We start from the raw sequence: 27,130 nt of genomic DNA, 5'->3' as shown, positions 1-27,130 counted from the left end.
TAAATTTGTGAAATTTTTCTTTACAAGAAACATAGAAATCATTATAAAGTTGTAAAATTTTAAAAACAAGTTTTCTTCAGCCAAAGAATGTAAACAATGAAGGAAAAGAACATCGCAATAGAGGACAGCAAGGCTCTGCAGCCATGACACTAGTTAGAGAAGCTACAGGCCAGGCAGGTTCTCAGGATAGGGTTACTGAAAACACCATTCACAGCAATTTCATCAAGGTCCTACTACTCTTAAAGGGTTCTGCCAAAAACAAGTATTTTTAATGAGATTAAATAAATCAAAATAATTACATTACACCTGAGTTTATGAAATGCAACATCAATAACCCATCACATTGAGGATGTTTAGATATCCAAGCACAGGTCCCTTTATAAAGTTTGTATGTAAAGAAAGACATCAATCATCCCTAACCTCAACCCTAGTGTCTTCTGCCCTATAGCTCCCCACAGTATCTCACTACAACAAGAATTTTCCTCTTCACAACTCATTAAATGACAAGCACTTCAAATTATTTTTTGTTGAGTATAATTCTGGCACAGACTGTGAAGGACAAACACTGAGGACTTCATGGTGATATTAAATACCCATTTATCATCATCTTGCTCACTCTGTGAGAAGCAATTTGGTATAGTGGGAAGAATACTGACCTAGAAAAAAATTCCTGCTCTAACTAAACTGCACGCCTTTAATCCCAGCACTCGGAAGGCAGAAGCAGGCAGATCTCTGAGTTTGAGGCCAGCATGGTCTATAGTGATTTCGAGGACAGCCAGGGCTACACAGAGGAAACCCTGTCTTGAAAAACCAACCCTCCCCCCCCCCAAAAAAAAAAGGATACAATATTTCATGCCTATATTTTAAGGCTATTGAGGCTCAAAAGGAAACATTAGAAATTACAAAATATTCTCACTTTTTATTATAAAGAAAAACTCTTGCAAAGGGTATTTATATTAAAGCTGCAATGTTATAATTACGAAATGCCCTACACCAGGTCACAAGATTCAACAATTAAAGAAAAACATTTATGCACAAAATTTTCCAATTTTTTATCCTTTTATGAAATAGAAAAATATCTTAAATTAAAACTCCACAAAGTGCCACTCCTCTTAAAAAAAAAAAAAACCCTTCCAAGTAATATATGGTTTTTATTACTCTTTATAAATAAACTCTCTTTATATATGTATATATTATGTATATATATTTCTGCCACCTGAGGCCTCGATAGATACATCAACATGTCAGGTTTTGCATTACAAATCTCCAAAGACTAAAATTTGGTTTACATTTAGAACTTATACAAGGGTATTATAAAAATAAAAAAAAAAAATCAAAGCTGTGACTACATAACTACTCGAGGGTGCTTAAACTACTTCAGCCGCATTTACCCATTTTGATAGTCACTCGATATAAATATTATCTCACATCTCTTGTTAACCATGAATCAAGAAAACAATTCAAAAGCAAACAGAACATGATTTAAACTATGGCAAATTCTACCTTGAGTATTTGCATATTTAAAATTTTATTAATATGTCTATTTACGTGGGGGTGGGGGGGGAGACAGGACAATTTCACAGAGTCAGTTCTCCTCACACCATATGGATCCAGGGATGGAACTCAGGCCATCAGGCTGATAACAAGCACGGTACTGCTGAGCCACTTCAATGGCCCTACTTTATTAATATGTATAAAAGAGAGACAGAAATTATAGCTATGAACACTTCTTCTTTCCTTTTTGGTTTGTTCTGACTCAGGGTCCCACTCTGGCCTTGAACTCTTGGTAATCCTCCTGCTTCGGCCTCCCAACAGCAGGCTTAGTCAGCGCACTCAGCTTTCTACTGTCAATGAGTTAGACACATTTGAAAATACTTGAGAGTTAATTATTGTCCACTTTATTTTCCTTTCATCTGAAATTCAGAATTAATGTGTAGCCACATTAATGTATGAAAAGGTTTACTAGAAAAATAAAGAACTTTAAAATTTTACAATATTTCATATTCCAAGATTCTTTTAGATAAAATCAATGTTACTTGTGGTTCAAACACAGAATCTGATTTAACAGATTCTCATTTAATCCCTGTAAGACAAAACACACTTGATAAAATGGTAGGTCCTCAACAATATAAGCAATCCAACATGAAAGTTCCACCCAAACACCTCAGATGCCTGTGGGAGTGCCTCCTGCAAAGTGTAGGAAATGACCTTCTCGGAAATTTAGCACTGTGTGCACTACCATATTAAGTGCGAATTATGTGGTCTATGTTTACTACTCCAAAATTTTTATTAGCTATACAAGGAAAGAACAAACATCTTTTTATAAAGCAGACACTAAATACCTCAGGCTTGCAGACCCCTAAGGTCTGACAATTCCAATATGCCACTGCAGGGGAAAATCAAGTAACAGATACAAAAATGACTAAGTGTGCCTATGGGCTGCAGGCTGTCCAGTGCTAGACATAGATTTGGAAAAAGAAACATAATCCTAGGCCCACTACAAAATATGTCATATGTGGGCACAGGAAGAGCAGAGTAAGAAGAAACATTAATGAACATTACAGCCTAAAATGTCCAAAGTTACTATCCAATCAGATTTGAATGTTTAAATATGTATACATACAAGTTATAAAACTAGCTTGCTTTACTTCATATTCTTTTTGGTGTGCTAGTAACAATGTCAAACCCAAGTCACACCAGAAGTAAAGGGACCAGGAACAACTGAGTACTCCGAGGCTAATCAACAAGCAGCAATGTGGATGGATGGTTTTGACATCTAAAGGTTTCTATACAGTGACAATGACCAATTTGTTATCTGCACACCTACAGAAAATGTTGGATGCGTATTTATTTCCAGATGTCATCTTAAAAATTAAATTGAATTGTTACAATTTGAAGCTAAATGTGATTTGTTTTGTTTTATTAGAAAAAATATTCAAGCAAAGTCTACAATCATTGGTCAATTAAGAATGACTTACAAGAACATAAGACAGTAAAATAAAAATACAAACTCTATGTCTGAAACACTTCTATTTGGCAATGTTATAACAAACCAAAATTTAAAAGGAACAAAGGAGATTGCAGAGTACTTCGCAGATATAGAATAAAACAAATGATGAAGTGCTTAAGCAAAGGAAAAAAAGATTAAGAACACACCGCTTTTCTTCTTTTGAAAATAGATTCCGTTTGCTACAGAGCACATTAGACGGCCATTCCAGAATGTCCTCATTGGCAGTGCTTTCCCTCATCCCTCAGCGTCCATGACTCACTCCATGTCTACCTCTTTACCCACTGCCCTGTTCAACCTCCAATACTTTCAGTACTTTCTGTGTGTGTGGTTTTTCTTTTTTAAGCAAATGAGAAATGATCTATGCATCATGGAACCTTTCCCATTTTGAAACCAAAGGCTTAGTTTTATATTTTGTCTATCTTTCTTTAAAAAATTTAGTGTAAAAACTGCTGGTTTTCCTGTCATTGTAGGAAGTGAGAACTCCCGAGTGAGGAGTGCTTTCTGCAGTCTGACTGCACAGCACATGCTTTCCAGTACGTGCTCCCAACAGTAAGGAACAACTACCTCAGTCACTGTCAGAGGGGTGTGCCATAAACTTCCATTATGGGTCTAGGTCTTCCCTCAAAGACTTTCTGGAAGGATGTCCAATGCTTTGTTCTTAGACACTAACAGTAGTATACAGTCCCTTCAGTCTGCAAAGACATCTCTTGTTAAAGGTGCTTTGTTAGCAATCCCTCTGGCAGCACTAGTGAGTTACAATTTCCTTCAATATTATTTCTACCATAATATATACATTGACTTTCATGCCTCTAGAAAACATCTACAGTACATTTCATAATAGAAAAATATATTACAAATCTGCTGAATTATTTACAAGCAACACTCTATTATTTCTATGCGACATTTGTTTGATACAGTACTGACAAGTTACACATATTTCCATTTCTGTAAAGTTAAAAAATTCCATATGGCTTCTTGCGTGCCAAGCAAGAAAGTGATTTTATTTTCCTTTTCAAAACCAACTTTGGTGCATAAAAGATTCAGTTTGAAGATACTTTAAAAAAAATACATTTTTTTTTACATTAAAAAAAACTCAAAAACCAACACTTTCCTCAGGAAAAAAATTAGAGTCACAGGTTAAATGAAAATATGAAGATTATTCAAATAAGCTGAATTTGAGGTTTTTTTCAAAAACCATTGACAAGAGTAGTTATGTAGGTAAATATAACACACTGTACCCAATAAAAGACCCTAGTCCTGAAAAGGGAGCCAACAGACATACGGCAACACTCTTTAACAGTAATTCTCAGACCTAATTCGATAGACGAATTTTTAGTTGATTGCAAATGTCGTTCACTGTTTGCTTAAATACAAATTGAACATTTTTCTTATCAGAGTTCTGCAAAAGAACACAAATGGCAACCAATCACATCTATTTATCATAACTGAAAGATTAATTATCTCCTGATAATTTTCACTGTCTAAATACTTTCTATTAGGACTTCCAATCAATACACACTGTCAAGAAGAATATCTTACAGTGCTTTCGGTATTTTTAAGGGCAATTGTTTGTCTTTCCAATAAAACTATTGTAATCACTAAGGAAAAGAAAAAAAGCAGCTTAAGCAGCGAGCATGCAAAGCCTTTCAGAAGCTGTTCAACTGAGTTGCCAGAGAGTGTCTGCGCAGTCTCCCACAGCGCCATTCCATAACATGTGGACTACAGTAATATATTAATATATTCCACAGAAGACCTACTTCATTCACAGAATGTCCACACTAAGCATAAATATTACTCTAAATACTGGATTTAAAAATAAAAGAGGAAGGGGTTGACTCTAATGTGCAACTTTCCCTAAGCCCATTGTCAGTGACTAAGACTGCAGGTGGCCCCGCTTGTTTGCTTTTATGTATTTATGTATGTTTTACCTCTTCAACCTCTTCTGCGGCATTGTTCTAGAAAAAGAAAAAGAAAAGAAATTCTTTATTCAGTTGAATCAAAAAAACACTGAGCACTTCAAAAGAAACATTAAAGACTTGAACACAGTGGTGGTGACAGGCCATCATAACAAGGTATTTCCAAGTGCTGCTGCATGTCTTTAGTCCCAACTACTCAAGACTTGAGGCAGGGGTATTGCTTGAGCCTAGGAGTTCCAGAATATCTGGGGCAACACAGAAAAACCCTGTCCCAGGAAACAAATATGTATATTGAAAGCAAAAATAATTATTCCTAAAATATACAGATATAATGAATACAAATTTATTTACATGACTTTTAATAAAAATCTGTAATGTGATAACATTTCTATTTATCAAGAGTTCCACATCTAACATGCATTTTCAACTACTACTTTTTTTTTTTTTTTTTAAAGATTTATTTATTTATTTATTTATTTATTATGTATACAGAAGAGGATGCCAGATCTCATTACAGATGGTTGTGAGCCACCATATGGGTGCTGGGAATTGAACTCAGGACCTCTGGAAGAGCAGTCGGTGCTCTTAACCTCTGAGCCATCTCTCCAGGCCTCAACTACTACTTTTAAATGTATATTTAAATTTCAAAGAAATGTTCTTTATAGTCTCTTTTTTTTTTTTTTTTTTTTTTTTTTGGTTTTTCAAGACAGGGTTTCTCTGTGTAGCTTTGTGCCTTTCCTGGGACTCACTTGGTAACCCAGGCTGGCCTCGAACTCACAGAGATCCGCCTGGCTCTGCCTCCCAAGTGCTGGGATTAAAGGCATGCGCCACCACCGCCCGGCCTATAGTCTCATTTGTTAAGTGAAGTATGTATCTTCTAGTGGAACAGTAATACTTCATTTTGACATGTATATTAGCAAGCCATCATTCCTCAAAAAGAAAGTGGAAATAACTGTTTTCCCAGTCAAAATCCAGACACTTAAACCCTAATCTCACACCAACAAACCGTCAAGGCTTTATGACTGCACCAGAAGAGAAGAAGCACCTAAGACAAAATTCAATGTTAAGGTTTTGGGGTATGTTTCATTTTGACTGGTTGTTTTAACAGTTAACATACAAGCCAAATGTGATGAGGCATGCCTATAAACCAAGTACTTGGGAGACTGAAGCAGGACAATGTGGAATTCCAAGATAGTCTGGGCTACACAAAAGCACCCAAGAACATCCTCGTTTCCCAAGAAACTTTTAGTTAAAAAAAAAAAAAAAAAAAAAAAAAAAAAACAGAAGAATCACATATCTTGAACTAGCCAACCTCGGTTCTATCAGTACTTCTAAAAATAAATTCTAAGGTGGGGGATTTAGCTCAGTGGTAGAGCGCTTGCCTAGCAAGCGCAAGGCCCTAGGTTCAATCCTCAACTCAAAAAAACAAACAAACAAACAAACAAACAAATAAATAAATTCTAAACATGAAGAATATTTTAAATCATTTTCACTATGATATCTAAACTACTTCCTACAAAGCACAATAGCACAAAAATAAGTTGTGTGAGAAAAGAAGAGGGAGAAAGAAAAGAGAACAGAAGTATGGAGACTCATCCCAACTGTCAATTCTGAAGACATTCATAACCAGTTCTACAAGCAGACTAGCTCTCCCAGAATACTGCTCTGCTAGGATGCCAGTTTCAATTATCTCCCCACAGAGTAAGCAGGATCAAATCTAAGTTAGGTATTAGTAAATAAACACCCAATGATCCTTTGAAGTATGGCATTCCGTATTCTTGGTCTGATTTTTCTCAGTCTTCTCCCCTTTATAGTCTATCCCATCTTCAGAGAATATGACCACTGCAATACAGCACCTTCCACAAAAGACATTTCATTCATGGGGAGTAGGGAAGGCTCAAGAGTCCAGCTATCTCCTCATGGCAAGGCCCATGAGTGTTAAAACTTTGCTCTCAAAAGAATGTCTCGGGCTGGAGAGATGGCTCAGAGGTTAAGAGCACCAACTGCTCTTCCAGAGGTCCTGAGTTCAATTCCCAGCACCCACATTGTGGTTCACAACCATCTGTAATAAGATCTGGCACCCTATTCTGTATACATAATAAATAAATGAATCTTTAAAAAAAAAAAAAAGAGCCAGGCGGTGGTGGCGCACGCCTTTAATCCCAGCACTTGGGAGGCAGAGCCAGGCGGATCTCTGTGAGTTCGAGGCCAGACTGGTCTACAAAGCAAGTTCCAGGAAAGGCGCAAAGCTACACAGAGAAACCCTGTCTCGAAAAACCAAAAAAGAATGTCTCAAGAATCTTGACAAACTGAATGGCACCACAAACAGCAGTGTCACAGAAGGAGCAGAGCCTTGGAAGGTGTTTTTCATTACTACAAAATGAACCCATCTTAGGGATAGGGATATAAATCAGCTGGTAGGATGCCGGAGCCCCTCAGTTTGATCCCCACTACTCCAACCTACACCACTCCAAATTAGCTCATTTTATGACAATGAAAAATAAGCTGGGTGGTGGTAGCAGTGGTGGCGAACACCTTTAGTCCCAGGAGGCAAGTGGATCTCTGAATAGAAGGCCAGCCTGATCTACAGAGTGAGTTCCCGGTCAGCCAAGGCTAGAGAGAGAAACCCTGTCTCAAAAAACAAACAAAAAAGATCCAGGGATTATCAGTATCATCTTAATTCTGGCCAACCCACTCTCATGAGAAATACATTAAATGTATCTTCACTCTAAAAGTATAAAGTCCAGTGCCTTTTTTATTTTTATTTATTTATTTATTTTTGGTTTTTCGAGACAAGGTTTCTCTGTGTAGCTTTGTGCCTTTCCTGGAACTCACTTGGTAGCCCAGGCTGGCCTCGAACTCACAGAGACCCGCCTGGCTCTGCCTCCCGAGTGATGGGATTAAAGACGTGAGCCACCACCACCCGGCAGCAGTCACTGGTTTAATCACCCGAGTAGTCTATGTTATTCGAATATAACACTGTGACCTTGGACAGATGAAGTGGAATCCCACTGCAGTTTCCAATCTATGTGCAGAGACAATGACCCCAGAGAGGCTGCTATGGTGTATATGAAGCAATCACGAAAGTGACTGCTCATCTAAGAAAAACTAATGGCTGCTCCTCTTCCTAGCACAACTGTCTAGAACAGCCAGGTCAACCAAGCTTAGAAATTGCAGTCTCTGAAGTACTTAACAAGCACACTGCTACTTAAACTGCTCTTACGGAAAATTTGGGGAGGAAGTTACTGAAGTACATGGTATTTAGAACACATTCAGTTTATTCTCAGACCCACAAAAGTCTGATTTAAATACAGATAATGGCATCTTCTTAAATTTAGGTTTATGTTCATTAACATGTATGTGTACATACCTGAGTGAATGAATAGCACATGTGTACTGGTGCCTATGAAGCCAGGACGTGTCAGATCCCCTATAGCTAGAGTTACAAGCTCATGTGGGTGCTCAGAACTAACCTCAGGTCCTCTGCAAAAGCAGCAACTTCTCTTAACTCCCAAGCCATTTCTCCAGCCTCAGAATCACATTTTAAAATAATTTAAAATATTTGTGTTTCATAATTTAAGCAATCCAAAATAAATCTAGAACTAAACTTGCATATAAACTTTATCAAATATTGTTTCCGGATCCTAAGACTTAGCTCTTTGTGACATTATATCCACACATTTAAAAAGCATAGAGTGCCAATGTGCTATAATGCCCCAAAGCCAGGTGGTGAGGCAGCACTGACCACACAGCAAGTCTGGGTAACTTGAGCTACAGAAGATCCTGTTCCCACAAGCCCCTCAAAACAAAAAACAAAAACAAACAAACAAACAAACAAAAAAAAAAACATACTAGAAAGTCTATTGGACAGAGAAATCCAGCACAAGTTGATTGTCTCAAGTCCAGCAATCTAGGTAATTCTGAAGGTAGACTCAACATAATTTTGAGCATTGTGATCAAGAATGCTCAATTAGTCATGTCTAGGCAAAAAAACAAAACAACAAAAAAAAAAAACCCCAGCATTTTGGATAAAGAGTAGTCAATATGTACTGAAAAATAAATCCCAACTTACCCAAAATTTAGAAAATTTCAAGATAGCAATTCAAACTGGAAAGTATACTGTCATGAAATAAATTACCTGTAAATGTTTGGGTCCAACAGCAAGGCAGTATCTTTGGGTAGCTTTGATAAATGAACTACTTTAGTTTTTAACTGATGTCGTTCACTTTCATTCACCCACACATCTGGCAGACTATGAATTAAAGAAAAGAAACGCCAATAATTTATAGTTATCCTAGACTTATTGTTCCCGTCTTCACACTCCCCGGCCTTTTCTGACGGGGACACCTATATGCTTCCGCAAAGACAGATGTGTCAGGCCATCTATTCAGGAGCCAGACACAGATTGCAGCACGTTCAATTTGGGGTGTAGGGTGGACTGGGAATTTGTATAGCCTGGCTTCTAACTAAATGAAATTAACAAAAAGCTAACTGTTTCTTACTAGCAAAGGAAAACTCCATCAATCCATGAGCTCAGGAATACAGCGAATATCAAGAGTACCAAGGGGCCTCTCATGCGACTGAGCCCACATGAAAGAAAACAAAATGCATGTATGTGACCAAATTCTGAATTTGAAGACATTTAATCCTACAGAACATTCAAAGTACTATGATATATCTGTATTGGACAATTTCCACAATAGTAGGATTATAAAGGCATTTAAATTTGACATTCTTTTAAAGATTTGTTTTTATTTTATGTGTATAAGTGTTCTATCTGCATGTATGTCTGTGTACTATGCATGTGCCTAGTGCCCTAAGAGGCCAAAAGAGGGTGTCTGGAGTTATAAACAGTGTGAGGTGCCATGTGGGTGTTGGAAATCAACAACATCTCCTCAAAGATCAAAATCAACAAAGAATAAATTTTAAAATATATTTTTTAAAATCAGTATCAAGCAAGGAATGGTACTACATACAAGCCTTGACACAGAAAACAGAAGAGTCAGAACTCAAAATCTGCATGGGCTCCATGAAACCTGGTCTCAAAATCCCTACCCTCCTTCAAAAAAAAAAAAAAATTAGTGTAAGACAGACATAGTAGCTCACATCTATAATCCCATCACTCCCAGAGGTGGAGGCAGGAAGATTATGAGTTCACCGACATTGGGTTATATGAAGAAACCTCATCTAAAACAAAAATCTTCCCTCATAGTTGCATGGGTGTTATCCAGGAACAGCTTTCTAAATGAACTTGACCCACTCCACAAAGACAGTCATGCTGGCTTCGTAGCACGGCCAAGCAACCATGGCAGGTGGTCAGAGGCTGCACAGGAGAACCTACTGCTACCATTTACTGAAGGGACATCTATCAAGCTGCCCCGAAAGTCACACACATTGATGAGTGCTCCTCTAAGCCCTCACCAGAAGCTTCCTGATGAGGTAGGGGCAGTTAAAAAGTATAAAAAGCTCCTAGAACGTTCAGTTGCCAACTTGACAACCCAAACAGTACAGTACAATTCAATTTCTCTTAAGATTCCTTATTTTAATAAGTTAAATAATTTTTACACTCAAGACTTTAAGAGGTAGGGTTTCTCTGTGTAACAGCCCTGGTTGTCCTGGGACTCACTTTGTAGACCAGGCTGGCCTTGAACTCACAGAGATCTCCCTGTCTCTACCTCCCAAGTGCTAGAATTAAAGGTGTACACCACTAACGCTTGGCAAAATAAAATTTCTTACACACAGTATTTCAAATACTTACATGTCTTCAGGCATCCAATGAAGCAAAAGCTTTATCTTTCCAGATTCTTCTTTTCTCTTAGCTATTACCTAGTAACATTACAAAAGAAAGGATAAAAAAAAACTATAAAACACCATTTTTCTATACTATTAAGAACCTGAAATGGCCATACCCTACACAGGAAAGGCACTGTTACCCCAAAATTTGTATCATTCCTGCTTTTCTTTTTTTTTTTTTTTCTTTTTTTTTCTTTTTTTTTTTTTTTTTTGGTTTTTTGAGACAGGGTTTCTCGGTGTAGCTTTGCGCCTTTCCTGGAACTCGCTTTGGAGACCAGGCTGGCCTCGAACTCACAGAGATCCGCCTGGCTCTGCCTCCCGAGTGCTGGGACTAAAGGCGTGCGCCACCACCGCCCGGCGATTCCTGCTTTTCAGACTCCAACCTCTTCCCACTACACTGAAATCCCCACATGGCCTGCACTTACTTGAAAATACCAAAACATATACTCATAATTAAAAATAAATAAATCTTGTTTAAATGTTAGAGCAACTAATGGCTGTCAAGATGGTCATTAACTAATGGCTGTTAAAAGCACTTTCTACAAAGGCTGAGTTTGACCCTTGATCTCCATGGAAGAAAGAGAACCAACTCCCAAGTGTCTTCTGATCTCTACAAGTGTGGACGGATAGAACAAAGAAGAAACAAACAATAAGTAAAGCCAGAAACCAGGCTGGCCTATAATCCCAGGCAGGAGGGTCAAGGAGTTCAATGCTATCCTTGACTACATGGTTAGCTCCTAAATAACCTGGGCTACAGGAGACCCAAAACCTCTCTCTGCAAAGAAAAAGATCTACTTCACAACTGAGACATCTGTCTGCCTGGGTTTCTACTGCTGTACTTGGTGGGCCAATTCATCTTTAGGACTACCTATCTAGACAGTGCATCAAACCACTGTCATATTAGCAGTCTGAAAACCAAGGTGACACCTGGTGTTGAACAGCTCTCCAACATCCATGCACAATGACATTGATGCTTTAGTGTGCTGTCAATCTCTGTACCATGTACCAAATTCAAGTTACAAATTCCCAAATACTGTAATGTTATTCTGAAAACATACCACAACTAAAAACAGAACCTGAAACAAAAAAAAGTTACTTCCTCTGTTATATACAAGCTTGTAGTTGAATAAATGCCCTAATTTTAGACTTGGCAATCAATGATAAACTCAAAAAAGTAGATTTGGGGATACTAAAACGCTACAAATGACAGAACAAGCAGGCACAGTAACCCAACTGGAAACTGGGGTTCTGCTGACCTCTTCTGGAGAAAACTTCTTTTAAGACATGCATTAGCATATCATGTAAGCAGTCTAAACTGTTTCATGACCATTGAGGTTATTTCCTTCAACAGTTAACAACAGGCAAACTTACATTTGCAGTTTGTATTAAGCATTTCTGCTTAAAGTAGAAGTTTAAGATATGTTTTGAGATAGTTATCTCACTATGTAGACCTGGCTGACCCAGAACTCAGAGATTCACTTGCCTCTGTCTCCCTAATGCTGAGATTAAATGTGTGCTTCAATATAAGATTGGCGCAAGCCTGCATGCGTGTGTGTTTTAGCAGGAAGCTGAAGCCTGGAGTTTGAAGCCAGCCTGTGTAGACTGTGACTAAATATGTGCTTCACTAAGTCTGACGTGTGTATGGTCACCTGTGCACTGGGTATGTGCATAAGTGAGCACATCATGTGTGTGTTAGCAGGAAACTAAAGTCTGGAGTTTGAAGCCAGCCTGTGTAGACTGTGTCCCAAACTATCTTTATTATTTATTATTATTATTTAAAGGTTGATTGTACCTGGCTGACCTCCTCTCTAACTCACTTAGCTTTCCCAGGCAAGGTTCCTCAGCTTACACCTGTCCATCACCCTCTTCTCAGTCTAGGCCCTTCTGCTCACATACTTACTGGTTTGTATCACTCATTCCTCAATCACTAAGCATACAACATACACTAGAATGTCCTTAATTTTCCCACATTCTTAACCTTTCTTTTGAAGGAGGAGGACTCATATTCTCTTCTATAGTGAGCCTAAATATTATCAACAAAATGATAAGGATATTTCATTTAATCTAATTGGGGTTATTTACACGCACAATACATATTCAAAAAAACAAAAAAACAAACCCATTAACCGAAGGGGAAAAAACAAAAAACGATGGGGGCATGCATGTGTTCAACACCACATACCTCACACACACTCAATATAAGGTCTCTTCCTCAACTGCTTACCATATTATTTTTAAATAATTTTTTAAGGCCAGGCTTGGTAAAGCACAACTTTGTTTGGTTTTGTTGTTGTTGTCAGGTTGTCAAGCTTGGTGGCAAGCACCTTTAGTCAGTGAACCATCTTACTGACCCCAGGTTCCTTTTCTCTCCTTACAATCCTTACAATCAGCATATAAACCAAAGTTATAAATCTACACAAATTAAAAAAAAAAAATTAGGGCTGGAGAGATGGCTCAGAGGTTAAGAGCACTGTTTGTTCTTCCAAGGGTCCTGAGTTCAATTCCCAGCAACCACATGGTGGCTCACAACCATCTGTAATGAGATCTGGCACCCTCTTCTGGCCTGCAGGGATATGTGCAGACAGAACACTGTATACATAATAAATAAATAAATCTTTAAAAAAAAAAAAATTAAGTGGGGCAGTGGTGGCACACTGGGGAGACAGAGGCAGGTAGATCTCTGTGAGTGAGGCCAGCCTGGTCTACAGAGCTAATTCCAGGACAGCCAGGGCTACACAGAGAAACTCTGTCTCCAAAAACAAAACCCAGTAGGTTCCATAGGATGGGCACAGAAGCACGGGTGAGTTAGAAAGGTGACAGCATGTTCTGGCGATGATTTCATTGAGTAGTTACATCACTCGGTAAGTACTCAACCTCACTGACTTTCCCACTTGCCTCTCATGTCGTGTATCTCTGACTTCATCTCCTCCATCTATACTCACTACCTTGATTTTACAAGCACAGTCGAACCTGAAATACTATAAACAAAGTGTTTTCCTTACTTAACCTTTCAAAAACTGAAGGCAAGGAATCTCATTATAGGAGATGAATGAAGTGAGATGCCAATCTATGATCAATTCCAACAATGAATAATTCAAACCTCTATTTTGTTGAAATAGAAAGCAAAATTTCTAATTTCAATAGCATATTTCATATTTCAAAATGAAAACTAGGCTAGAGAAATGGCAATTGGTAAAGACACTTGCTGCATAAGCCTAGAGATCTGAATGCAATCCCTAGAAACCATAAGGGTAGAGGAAAGAACTGACCCCAAAGTTGTACTCTGACCTCCTCACATGCACTCATACACATATCATGATGTGTGTGTGTGTGTGTGTGTGTGTGTGTGTGTGTGTGTGTGTGTGTGAGAGAGAGAGAGAGAGAGAGAGAGAGAGAGAGAGAGAGAGAATGAGAATACCCACAAACCACAAGAGGGTGTTGGGGGAGGGGGAGGGAGAGAGGGGGGGGAGGGAGAGGGAGAGGGAGAGGGAGAGAGAGAATATGCCCACAAACCGCAAGAGGGTGTTGGCTCCCACAGAGTTGGGAGTTCCAGATGGCTATGAGCCACCTGACATGGTGCCAGGTCCTCCACAAAGCAGCAAGCATTCTTAACTACTGAGCCATCTCTCCAGCACCAATAATAATTTTAAAAGCCAAACTACACATTCATTTTCCCAAGAATTCAAAATGCCAGAAGTCTTATCTAGAGACTGCTTTGCAAAACTTTGCAAAACTACACCAATTTGAAAGTGACTGGAGGGCTGGAAAAATGGTTCAGTGGTTAAGAGCACTGACTCCTCTTCCAGAGGACCCGGGTTCAATTCCCAGCACCCACATGGCAGCTCACAACTGTCTATATTCCAGTTCTAGGGAACTGGCAAAACACCAATGTACATAAAACTTAAAAAAAAAAAAATTCAAAAAAAAAAAGTGACTGGAAAAAGACTAGAGAGCCTCTTTGGCTACTGGCTCAGTGGTTAAGAGTATTTGCTGCCCTTGAAGAGAACCTGAGTTCAGATACCAACAACCAGGTGGCAGTCACAAGTGTTTTGTTTGTAAATCTAGTTTCAGGATATCTGAACTTCTCAGATACCAGATACACATGGTCCAGAGATGTACATGCAGGCGCACACACATACACACATAAGATTAAAAAAAAAAAAAAAAAAGAAAAGAAAAAGAAAGAATGGACAATAAAATGAGTTCCTAGCTAACCACAAACTAAACTGATCTTATAGCTTTGCTTTTCCAAACTGGCTGGCATTCAGCTTTTTCTGGGTTGAAAACCTAGCCCCAAGAAATAACGGCTCTCTATAGTGTGGTAGCCAGCCACAGTTCTTGAAACTGGGTTATACTTGTGAAACAAAGCACATTTAATTATCTCTTCCCGCCTGGTGATTTGATGACCTCCATTATACCCCCACCCCCAACCCTGCCTGTTTTTGGCTTTTGGTACTAGGGACTGAGGATTGAATCTAGGGCCTCATGTATGTTAGAAACATGTTCTATCACTGAGCTATATCCCTATTCTTCATTTTGAGTAACTCTGCTGCCTGGGCTGGCGTTATACTTAATCTGTAGCCCAGGCAGGCTTTGAACCCAAGATCTTCCTGCTTTAGCCTGCAGTGTTGGAATCATAAGCATGCACCACCACATCCAACAAATTTTGTGACTGTAACAAAATTTCCTAAATTTTGAGCAATTTAGAAATATAATTGTGAAAAACAAACATATACTTTTTCCCCCAAAATCTATATAATTTGAAAGAAAAACAGAATACTTACAGTACTATGAAAAACAACACTGTGTCCCTTCCCTAAACTTTCTATATGAGCCGAGAGGTTAAAGCATATGGCTCGGTGTCTTATGGCATCCAGTGTTTGTGCATCGAAGAAATCATGTGGTCGTGCTAAAAGTCAACAACAAAAAGAAAAGTTAAGGGCCGTTTAGAAAACTTCAACAGTCTGTTAAATGCTCAGGTATTTCCCAAACCCAGGAAAGGAGTGCTTTAACTGGAGGGATTAGCAAGTCCTGCCCGGTGTCTAACTGCATGTGTCTTTGTGTTCAGGGTAGAGCTCTGATAAGGTGAGGACAGGCAGAATTCCAATTACCAATGAACACAACAATTCCATCACCCCAGCTTCTCAGCCTCACACTCACGCCACCATTCCACACTCCAGCAGCTTTACTTTTTCAACTTACCATGTGATTTCATGAACATTCTATTTTTATTTGCTATATCTCCACCTGTGCAATAAGGAGATTTCAAACTTACCATGTGATTTCATCAACATTCTATTTTTATTTGCTATCAAAATCTTTCCAAATTTGCAATAGAGGCAATATTATGTCCAAGCTTTCAACCAGTATTTTCTTGATTACAAATAAATGTCCTAAGTTTATGAACAATTTAAGAAAAATTGCACAACATGCATTCATTCTCTTCAAACAAACAAAATGCAAAACAGTAAGCAGTGCTTCCTTCCATCCACACCTGTGACTGGTACTCAACCCATCTCAGAAGCTGGCCTTAGCAGAGACTGCAGGTCAGAGCAGTTTCTCCTCAAGCAGCATATATGCCAATCCTAAACACATCTGGAAACTAAACTGCATCCACCTTCACTTTCTAAGAATGCTGAGCAGGCAGGAAATGGAATCAGGAGATTAAGAGTTTGAGGCCAGCCTGGGCTAGGCTGAGAATGCCTTAAAAAGAAGCAGAAAAGGGACCTGGATTGGTGGCACACACCTATAATCCCAGCACTGGGGATCTCGGTGAGTTCTAGGCCAGCCTGGTTTACAGTGAGACCTTGTCTAAAGTAGCAAAATTGTGTAAGCATTGCTAAGTAACAGGAGTAGTGAATAGATTTAAATGATGATACAGTGTGAAATGAGTAGGCAAGCTCCCCTGGGTTTCCAATACAATATGAAGGAAGCAGTTTTCTTTTTTTTTGTTGCTTTACATTCATGGTGGAGGGAGGTACATATCACTGCCTCGGTGCATGTAGAGGTCAGAGAGACGTCTAATTAATTCTCTCCTTCCACCATGTGGGCTCCAGGGATCAAACTTATACCATCAAACTGGTGGCAGGATGACCTCTGCATCAGCTCCTGCCTCCAGGTTACTGGCCTAACTTCTCTCAGTGACAGACTGTGTTATGAAACTGTAAGTGGAAATAAATTCTTCAAGTAACTTATGGTCGTGGTGTTTAGAACCCAACTAAGACAGCATGCAAAGATATTTTTACTTTAACAGTAGGAAACAATTTAGTAAAAACAAATTTTTTTTTCTTCCTTTGTGATCAATTCATTTGTTGAGTGTAACTTTGTACTAACAGAACTATTTCAGTGTTTTAGAGACCAGCTTATGGGCTGAGACTTGCATCTGCCTTTTCTATACCCCAATCAACCAAGAGTAAAGTGAGGAGAACTCATTGGCTTCCTATTTCACCCTTGCAGGACTCCCTTTCACAACAGTATTCCTTCATTCCTTCCTTCGCTCACTCACTCACCCAATGCACTCCACTCACATTTCATCAGTCCAGATTTATCGACCAGTAGACCCAAAGAATCAAGCATGGTGCCCTACAGTCTCCAGAGTTTCCTACCTTCAGTTCTGTATGACTATCATCTAATTATTTTAACCCTAAACATCAAAGGAGTATTTTATAACCCAGTAATTAAGAATATCATCTTCATGTTCATGCTGCAAACATACAGTTCACACATATTCTACACTTTGGTTGATATTTACTTCTGACATGCTCAAATTTTTCTCAAGTATTTGTAGAAACAAACATTGTCATGTTTTAAACTTTCCTAATTTATAACAAATCAAAGTACCCCTAGTATCTAATTCTCTAAACATATAGTTTATATTCTAAGATCACATACACTTAATATTAATACTCCTTTAGCTTCTACAAACATTTCTCACTAGATACTCATGCTGACAGGCAGGTGCCGTATTTTATTTCCCATAGATATCAACAAGCCAAACTCAATACTAGTCAAACTGGACTTGCTGAAAGGCCTTTTCTACACAGACGCTTTCCAAGTGAACACTTACGTAATGAGCGCCGTCTTTTGTTCTTTAGTTTCCTCCTCTTGTTCATTCCAGCTTTAGAAGGAGATTCTTCTTTGGCCTTTGGCTGGCTAGAAACTTTTGAGGAGTTCTGCTGACTGAAGTGTGTGGGCACATGGCGAGCTAGCCCTCCCTGAGAAGCAAAGCTGGCATTGCAGCCACCAACTACACACTAAAAAGAAGAAAGAAAAGGCTGTCAGGGTTACCACATAGACATGATCAGAACTGAAGGCCAAGGACGTTTTCAGCAGTAAACTACGGCACAAGAGAACTACTGATTCTAGACAGATACATGAAGCATTTCTTTTACAAGTTCACTTTAAAAACAAATTATCCAACAAGTACACCACTTAGCAGTGGCTTGGCTGTTTCCAAATTTAATTTCTCTGCTTTCTCCACTATACCAAGACATAACCTACAGGATCATCTTCCAACAAGAGATGATTTTGAATAAACCATGTTTATAAGCAGGGCAGGAAACTGACTCCCTGATGGTTACTCCAGTTTCTAGATACTGTTATTTATATTGGATCTCCCTATGAAGCCCTAGCTGGACTAGAACTTACTATTTAGACCAGGTTGGCCTCAAATTCAGAGATCCTCCTGCCTCTCCCACCAGAGCACCAGGATTAAAGCCATGCAACACCATCAAATATATAAACTAACCAGCTGGGCAGCCGTGGCACACGCCTTTAATCCCAACACTTGAGGAAGGATGATCTGATATATATATTCCCATCTATCCACAGAATCTTCAGATGCCTCCCTACTTTTCTATACTGTTTTAACAAGTAGAAAAGACATTTGAAAATAGAATTTTAAAAGCTTTATGCATTTGTAGACTTCTATATCTAATCTCTGTTGGAGGACATTCTCATAGATCCAATCTCCTTAGTTTTTGACTTGAAAATAAACTATAAATATGCAATTAGTAAAGTTCAATGCTAAACATCCAAAATACCACCCTACATGCCTCCAGGCTCTTCTATCCAATATACTACCAACCCTAACTTCGGGAAAATTTTCAGCACAGTCTGCTAATTTCCTTCACAAAGTACCAAGATGGGTTCTCACCTGGGCCTGCCATCATACCTTCAGTGCGTACATACCCCAATTCACACTTTCAATGTCTCCTGGAAATATGAATACCCTTATGCATATATATTAAGCCCAGAACATCTTGTGAACCACAGACATGTCTGTGTACAGTAGTGGGAATGAGCAGATGAGTACTTAGAGTCCTATAAAATTAGGGGCAGCCCAAACATTCAACAAGCTACCTATACAGTGCTAATAAGAATGGCACCTAATGTTATCATAGGAGTCTACACTCACTTGCTGGGTGCTCAGTAAGTGAGAAAGAAGAATGACTTGAGATATCAGTGCAAACACATCCCAGGATCCACAATCATACAAGGTACAAGAACAGGGACGAATAAAACCAACTTCCTGCCCAGAAAGGAGATCTATGAATTCAGCAAGACACACAAAAAAAAATGATAACTGCAACAGCAGCAGAGCTACATTCGTGTAATGGGCTGGGTGTACAGGTCAGTGATAGATCCAAGCACAAAAGCTTTGAGTTCTATCCTCAATATTGCAAAAAGAAAAATAAAACCAGCCTGGCAGGAGTGGTCCACGCCTTTAATCCCAGCACTCGGGGGATATAGGCAAGCAGTTCTCTGAGTTCAAGAGAGCCTGGTCTACAGAGCTAGTTCCAAGACAGCCAGAGCTACTCAGAAAAACTCTGTCTCGAAAAACTAAAAACAAAAATAAAATAAATAAAAATAGTAGAACAATCTTATCAATGGGGTTATCCTTAAATAACTTTGTGTTAAATGTAATCAGTTAGTAAATTTAAATTTTCAAAGGTGTCAACAACATATAATTAAGAAAAGATAGCATGGAGCTGAAGAGATGGCTCAGTGGTTAAGCACTGGTTACTCTTCCAGGAGCCAGGTTCAATTCCCAGCACCCACATGACAGCTCACAACTGTTTGTAACTCCAGTTCCAGAGGATCTGACAACCTCACAGATATACATGCAAGCAAAACACCAATGCACATAAAATTTAAAAAAATTATAAAAAAAAAAAGAAAAGAAAAGAAAAACTAACCTATTCAAGATATGATTTTAGCAAAGCAGGATATTCCCTTGCAGGAATGAAATTAGATCAGATGTCTTCCCTGGCAAAAATTCAAAAGACCTTCATTTACACCTGAAATTCAAAACTGCTAGGAGAAAGCACTTCAAAATAAGCATGGGAGGTGGAAAGGTGGGTCAGTTGGTTAAATCTGACTACACAAGCATGAAGACCTCAGTTTGGACCCTGGCCCACCGATACACACCAGGCATGAAGGCATACATCTATAATCCTAACATGCAGACACAGACAAAAAGGATCCCTGGAGCTCATGGAGCAGAGTAACCAAACTGGTGAGATGAGGTTCAATTAGAGACCCTAGGTCGATGGAGACTTAGGGATGTAGCTCAGTAAGCAGAGTGGTTACACTGCACACAAGGCCTTGGTTCAACCCCTAGCATCTCACTTCTAAAAGAGAAGTAGGATCAGGCATTCAAGGTCACCAGCACTAGGAGTTCTGAGCTACAACTGAGCTATGAGACACTAACTCAAGGAAGAAGTGGGGATGAAAAGCAATCAAGAAAAACACCCATTATCAAACTCTGGCCTAGATATGAACATATATGCCCCTCACCCACACACATATATGATATAGGCAGAGTCATTTTTTTTCTGAACAAGACTCTAATTAACACAGGATATAATGCCAAGAATTACAGGAAATCAAAATGCTTCAGCACAGCAGGTTATATCAAAAAAAATCTAGGATATATCAAAAACTATAAAAATTAAACACCACCACGTGGTGGAGGTACATGCCTTTAATCTCAGGCAGAGACAGGCAGAGATCTCTTTTTTTGTTCAAGTACAGCCTGGTCTACAGAGCAAGTTCCAGGACAGGCTCCAACGACACTGAGAAACCCCTGTCTGGAAAAATAAAAACCCTGACAATCAGGAAAATAAGATAATGAACTGTATCCTCCACACATGCTACATAAAATATATACACAGACATACTTATATACACATAAAATTTTAAAAATGTTCCTGTCTGGAGAGATGTCTCAATGCAACAACTGACTAGCACCCACATTGGACAGCTTCAAGAGATCCAATGTCCTCTTCTGACCTCCACAGGAACCTATAGGCAAGTACACGGGTGTAGCCACAGACAAAAATAATAAACACAAAGCTTTCGTGAGGCTTGGTGGTACATGCTTTTAATCCTAGCACTTGAGGTTAGAAGGAGCAGCTCTATGAATTTGAGGACAGCCTGATTTTATATAGTTCCAGGCCATCCAGGGCTACACAGCAAGACCCCATCTCAATAATAATCTCAGAGTGGCCTCAATCTCATGCTGATTTTCCTGTTTTCAGCTTCAAAATGCTGAAGTACAGAAGAGAGCCACTACAGTTGACTCAATAATATTACGCATTAATTAACAAACCATCTAATAGAAATCAACAAAAATTTTAAATGGCTAAAGACTTAAAAAACAGGACAGAGACAGAGCACATGAAAATATTCAGTAGCATGACTCATGGGAGACATAGAAATGAAAAGAGAGCCAGACTTGCCTCACACGCACAGGTCATGGGGTCATACCTCTGGAAAGATCAAAATTTAAAGCTACAATGAGGTAAGATTACTCAAACTTCTTAGCCAAATCACAAATGCTGGTAATATCAAGATACTGTGTAGCAAAAAAACAAAAAAACAAACAAACAAAAAAAAAAACCAAGTGCATGTGTATAATCCAAAGGTGGGTAGAAGATGTCCATAGGCAGCTTAATTAATAGCAAGTAAAGATCAGAAACAATCTACAGACAATGAGAAACAGGAACAAACAGAAACACTGTCGTTTAACCCTTCTGTGGAACCTAACACAACAATTTTACAGAAAGAAAAAAAAATGCTGCTTCATAAAGTTTCGATTAATCTTACCAATGACTGACTGAGTCAAAGAAAAGAAAATGACTGAAAGAAAGCCGAGGGCTCACACAACTGTGGCACGTTAGCAGACACCAGCATAGGACAGTGACCTAGGACAGGTGACAGTCAGACGCAGAAAGGGAACAGAGTTGGGTGGTTAAGAGAGTGGAATTCCACTCTCAACATCTGTAGCTAGAGCTCCTGTGGAAATCCAACTCCTTCTGGTCTCCAAGGGCAACTGCACTCAGGTTCACTGATTTTACACACACACACACACACACACACACACACACACACACACACCGGGGTGGGGGTGGGGGGATGTGGTGGCACACACCTTTAATCCTAGCACTCAGGAAGCAGAAGCAGACAGATTTCTGAGTTAAGGTCAGCCTGCTCTACATGGAGACTATCTCATAAAATACAAAATAATAACAATTTTTTAAAAGGCCAATTTCCTAAAGCGGAAAATCTCTTTTTCCTTATTCACTTTTCTTCACAGTGCCTGTTATATGCACTATTTAGATAGCACTGTTTTACTCATTTATATAATTCCTAAGGAAGGACCAGGAAAAGAGAGCTTGATTTGATGAGTACATGCTATATACATGTGTTTAATTATCAAGCTGAACTCAATCAAAAGAGAATATATTATAATAACGAAAATACAGATTTCTGTAACACAGAAAAACTTCCAAGTTATACTCTATAACACATTCCTAACACCTTTAAAAACAGTACCTTAGCCAGGTCATGGTAGTGTGTGTCCCTTTCATGCATTTAATCCCAGACCTTGGGAGGCAGAGGCAGACAGAGTTCAGTGAATTCGAGGCAAGCCTGGTCTACAAAGTGAATTCCAGCTCAGCCAGAGCTGTTGTTATACAGAGAAACCCTGTCTCAAAAAACCAAAGAAAAAATAAATAAAATAAATAAATAAAAATAAAAACAGCACCTTGCCTATCTCCAGTGGGAGTTGGGCATGGTGGCACATGCCAATCAGATCTCTTGTGAGTTCAAGGCGAGCTTAGTCTACATACCAAGTTTCATGCCAGTCAGTTATATGGTAAGACCATTAAAAAATATATATGCTATTAATAAATAAGTAAACATTTCCCAATCAAAAGAGACATACATTAACTTAATATAGGATATTAATAGGATAATTTGTTACAGCACAAATTAGAACACTGTATTTAAAACAGCTCAGAAGAAAAACATAATATAGGCCGGGCGGTGGTGGCGCACGCCTTTAATCCCAGCACTCGGGAGGCAGAGCCAGGCGGATCTCTGTGAGTTCGAGGCCAGCCTGGGCTACCAAGTGAGTTCCAGGAAAGGCACAAAGCTACACAGAGAAACCCTGTCTCGAAAACCAAAAAAAAAAATATATATATATATAGTTCATACTCAATTTTCTGTAAGGGCAAGGCATGGAGTACATGTCTGTTATTGACACTGAGGCTGAGGCAGGAGTTTTGAGAGTAGCCTGGACTATATTGCGAGTTTCAGGTCAATGGACTATACAGCAAGACCCACTCACAAGAAGTAAAGGAGGAGGAGGGAAGGAATCGCATTTACCTGTTCTTCCATTTAAAAAAAAAAAAAAAAAAAAATTAAAAAAGCTGAATTTTTGAGACATTAATGAAACAATACTAGTAATTATATATGCAGGAAGAAGACAGTACAGAATCAGCAGAGTGGAACAAGATTCCTAAAGATAACACAGCCAGGACAGGAGGAGGGGTCCTCACCATGTTGCCCAGACCAGCTTCAAATTCCTAGTTTCACACACAATACTTCTGCTTCTTCTTCCCAATTCCCCAGGCCTGTAGACATGTGCCTCTGTCTCTGAATGTTTCTAATACCTTCAACTTATTCATGTTTCTCTTTTTAAAATAACTCAAGAATGACTACATTCTTTGACAAAACTCAAAGGAAATTTCTTGCATGATACTCACTTTCATTATGGTTTTAACAATTATTGAACTTCTTAATAGTGATCCTTTAAATTCTGTGACATATGCATGCCATAATTAGAAAACAAAGTATTTTGTTATATTTCAAAAGTCAAAAGAATTCTTCTAGAAACTTAACTCTTTAAAGATATCCCAGAACATGCCAGGTGGTAGTGGTGCATACCTTTAATCCCAGGCAGAGACAGGAGGATATCTGTGAGTTAAGAGGCCAGCCTGGTCTACAGAATGAGTTCAAGGACAGCTAGGGCTATAATGAAACCCTGTCCCAAGAGAAAAATAAAAAGATTTCCTAGAACACATCTTTTTGACAATGACTTTCAATCTCAAAACTGAATTTTAAAAAATCCATTTATATTCTATAGTTTCTTTATTCCATATTAGTATTACCTTGCTAATAAGGCTTATGCCTCTGACAGAGAGACAAGAGACAACAGTCAGACCACAAGGTGGAATTGGCTATATACATGGCTTAACATTATCTGGCATTTGCTGTTTTATAGTAGGGGTTTGTTTGTTTGTTTGTTTTTTCGAGACAGGGTTTCTCTGTGTAGTTTTGGTGCCTGTCCTGGATCTCACTCTGTAGACCAGGTTGGCCTTGAACTCAGAGATCCACCTGGCTTTGCCTCCCAAGTGCTGGAATTAAAAAAGGCTTGCAAGCTACACAGAGAAACCCTGTCTGGAAAAACCAAAAAAAAAAAAAAAAAAAAAAAAAAGGCTTGCACCTCTACCGCATTTGCTGTTTTAAAGGATCCTCACCTAACAGTGAATTTGCTGTTCTTCAAACTGAATTTTATTACCTTTATCTCCAGCTACTTTTGGTATCTAAGCATCAATAAAAATGTTAAAACAAAGGGATCTTTTTCATTCTTTAGAACACACTGGGGACAAGTCTGTGGGAAAATGCTTGCAGAACCCTGTGTTTGTACCTCAGCACTGAAAAGAAATGTTTAGAAGGGTCAAAACATGCTCATTATACAGATCAGCCAGGCATGGTGGCTCAGCCTGTAATCCCAAAAACTGGAGGCCAAGGCAGCAGGGTTGCCAACGTCAAAGCCAGCTTGGCCTACATTAGGAATTCCAGGATCACAAGAACTAAGATTACAGTGAGCCCTTACCTATATAAAAAGAAGGGAGATGAGTTCCCAGTGTGGCCTTATAAGGCTCGCTCACACATACCTTAAAAGGTTTGTCTCCACTGTGTGTCAGCATGTGCCGCTGTAACCAACTCTGACTGGTTGACGGGGTGTTATACACCTTACAACCTTTCCACAAGCAAACAAACACCTGTTAAAAGGAGAACAAGGGTCATCATTTATCTCAGTAAAGACTCCGGTCACTCATAATTTCAAATATCATGAAAATCTTCAACTGATAAAAAGCCACTGACTATGCACTCAATAACAATTCAACTCTAGTTTCCCAATAGGGAGTAGTTCTGCCCTACTCTCAATGCTAGGTCCTTTTCCCTCAGTAAGAAACTAACAGACTCCTCAAGATGAAGATATAAAGAATTTGCTACTTCTCAATACTAGGAAAATATGAAAATGGTCAATAGACATTAACTAGTAGATAAGCTTTTAACATCAAAAGAACAAGTCAAAAATTACACTTTACATAAGTCACATTCAACTTTCTGGGTTGTTTTTTGTTTTGTTTTGTTTTTCAAGACAAGGTTTCTCTGTGTAGCTTTTGGTGCCTGTCCTGGATCTCACTCTGTAGACCAGGCTAGCCTTAAACTTACAGAGATTCGTCTGGCTCTGTCTCCCAAGTGCTGGGATTAAAGGTGTTCAACTTTTATAAGAAATAAAAATTTTGTTATCAAGTGTTTCTACTCATGGATTCCTGTTCTCACATGCTTATTTTTATTAACATTCTGTATTCTTAGACTGTTCTTCCCATTGAGAATATTTTCAGCTATCTTTCTTCTGAAGCGAATACAAGAGTTAAGGGATGAAGACTGATCTATCACTGTAAGAAGTACATTCTCAGCCTCAGGAAACCAAATCTGACTAAGTCTGGAAATGTCCAGCACTAGCAGCCTACTCTTCCCTTACTCAGTGCAATTTCTGAGTATTCCAAACACTGGCAACTGTCCCACACACTGCAGTCTTCCCCTGAAAGAACTGGCACACCTTGCCTCAAAACAAAAACAAAGCTACTTTTGAGAATCTTCTTCCTAAGAACAATTACATACATAATCACTCCGTACTACAGAGCCATACATATAGAACACACCAAAAATATATGCAGACTGAAGAAAATCCATTAAGGGCTGAGAATGCAGCTCTGCAGAGATAATGCACAAAGCCTAGGGCTGAATCCCAGGGAGCACCAAGAAAATAAACAAAAACATAAAACACAGGCTGGAAAGACAGTTCAGTATCCAAGAACACTGGCACTCTCACTGAGACCGGCCTTAAATTCACAGCATCTACTTGGTGGCTTCAGGGAATGTGACATTTTCTTCTATCCTTCTTGGGAATCAGCATGAATTTAACATCCAGTGTGCAGCAAGCATCTCTGTCTATGAACTAATAACAGAAGTCAAAATGGACTCTGTGATCCACTCTGGCTTTTGGTTTTCTCAGATGGAGTTGAGTGCCAATTCTAATGCAAGCTGGACCTAGTGACACAAGCCTAACTCCAGCTCCTTAGCAGATATTGCAAGGTCTGGGACTGCTGTGTGACCCAGCAGTTGGTAGAGTACTTGCCTAACATTCACAAAACCTGGAGAAACTAGGCATAATGACCCATGCCTGTAATCTCAGCAACTGAGAAATAGAAGCAAGGGGATTTGAAATTCAAAGTCATCCTTGGCTACAGAGCAAATCTGAGGCCAGCCTGGGCTACATAAGATCTGATCTCAAAACAGAACTTATTCTAACAAGGCAGCATCACTGTTGACCATCTAAATGACCTAGCCAATGGTAATGCACATAATGTCAGTTAGGCAGACACTGCATTTTAAAAACACTTCCTCTTCCTCCTCACTGATTCTGGTCCTTGCATATTCATCCTATATTCACCCTATGTTTCATAGTCCAAGTTTTAAAAGCTATTAAACCGGCCTGGCAGAGCAGACCTGTAATTGCAGCTGTTCAGCAAGATGAAGCAGGAAGATGAGTACAAAGCCTGCTTGGGCTACAATCAAAGTTCAAGAAATAAATCACAGAGGACTCCCATTCAATACACCCACCACAAAAATGTTTCCAAGATTACTTTTCGATTGGTGAGGTGGCTCAGTAGGTAAAGGCACTTGCTGCCAAGCCTGAAAACCCGAGTTCAATCCCAGACACACATAGTGGAAAAGCCAATTCTGGCAAACTGCTATCTGATCTCTA

The 27,130-nt window shown here is 39.0% G+C and overlaps 1 protein-coding gene across 4 annotated transcripts in view; it reads right to left on the bottom strand.

The window, feature by feature from the left end:
- Window positions 1-27,130, bottom strand: part of Aebp2 (AE binding protein 2) — a 51,107-nt gene continuing 23,977 nt past the window's right edge. Inside the window, exons 3-10 of one of the 4 annotated variants that reach the window (XM_059258738.1) lie at window positions 24,966-25,073; window positions 17,786-17,972; window positions 15,922-15,966; window positions 15,504-15,628; window positions 10,685-10,752; window positions 9,065-9,178; window positions 4,939-4,965; window positions 1-1,844 (exon numbers count right to left, since the gene is read on the bottom strand). In XM_059258738.1, coding sequence (XP_059114721.1) covers window positions 1,757-1,844; window positions 4,939-4,965; window positions 9,065-9,178; window positions 10,685-10,752; window positions 15,504-15,628; window positions 15,922-15,966; window positions 17,786-17,972; window positions 24,966-25,073 — 762 coding nt within the window. In that variant the 3' untranslated portion in view covers window positions 1-1,756. Of the gene's footprint in view, window positions 4,410-4,938; window positions 4,966-9,064; window positions 9,179-10,684; window positions 10,753-15,503; window positions 15,629-15,921; window positions 15,967-17,785; window positions 17,973-24,965; window positions 25,074-27,130 lie in introns of all 4 variants that reach the window. The other 3 variants (XM_059258739.1, XM_059258740.1, XM_059258741.1) reach the window with 3 other exon arrangements.

The sequence above is a fragment of the Peromyscus eremicus genome, chromosome 3 (assembly GCF_949786415.1).
Source record: "Peromyscus eremicus chromosome 3, PerEre_H2_v1, whole genome shotgun sequence".
Lineage (NCBI taxonomy): Eukaryota > Metazoa > Chordata > Mammalia > Rodentia > Cricetidae > Peromyscus > Peromyscus eremicus.
The sequence above is the reverse complement of the archived record's forward strand: the minus strand, read 5'-3'. Positions and strand labels throughout refer to the sequence as shown.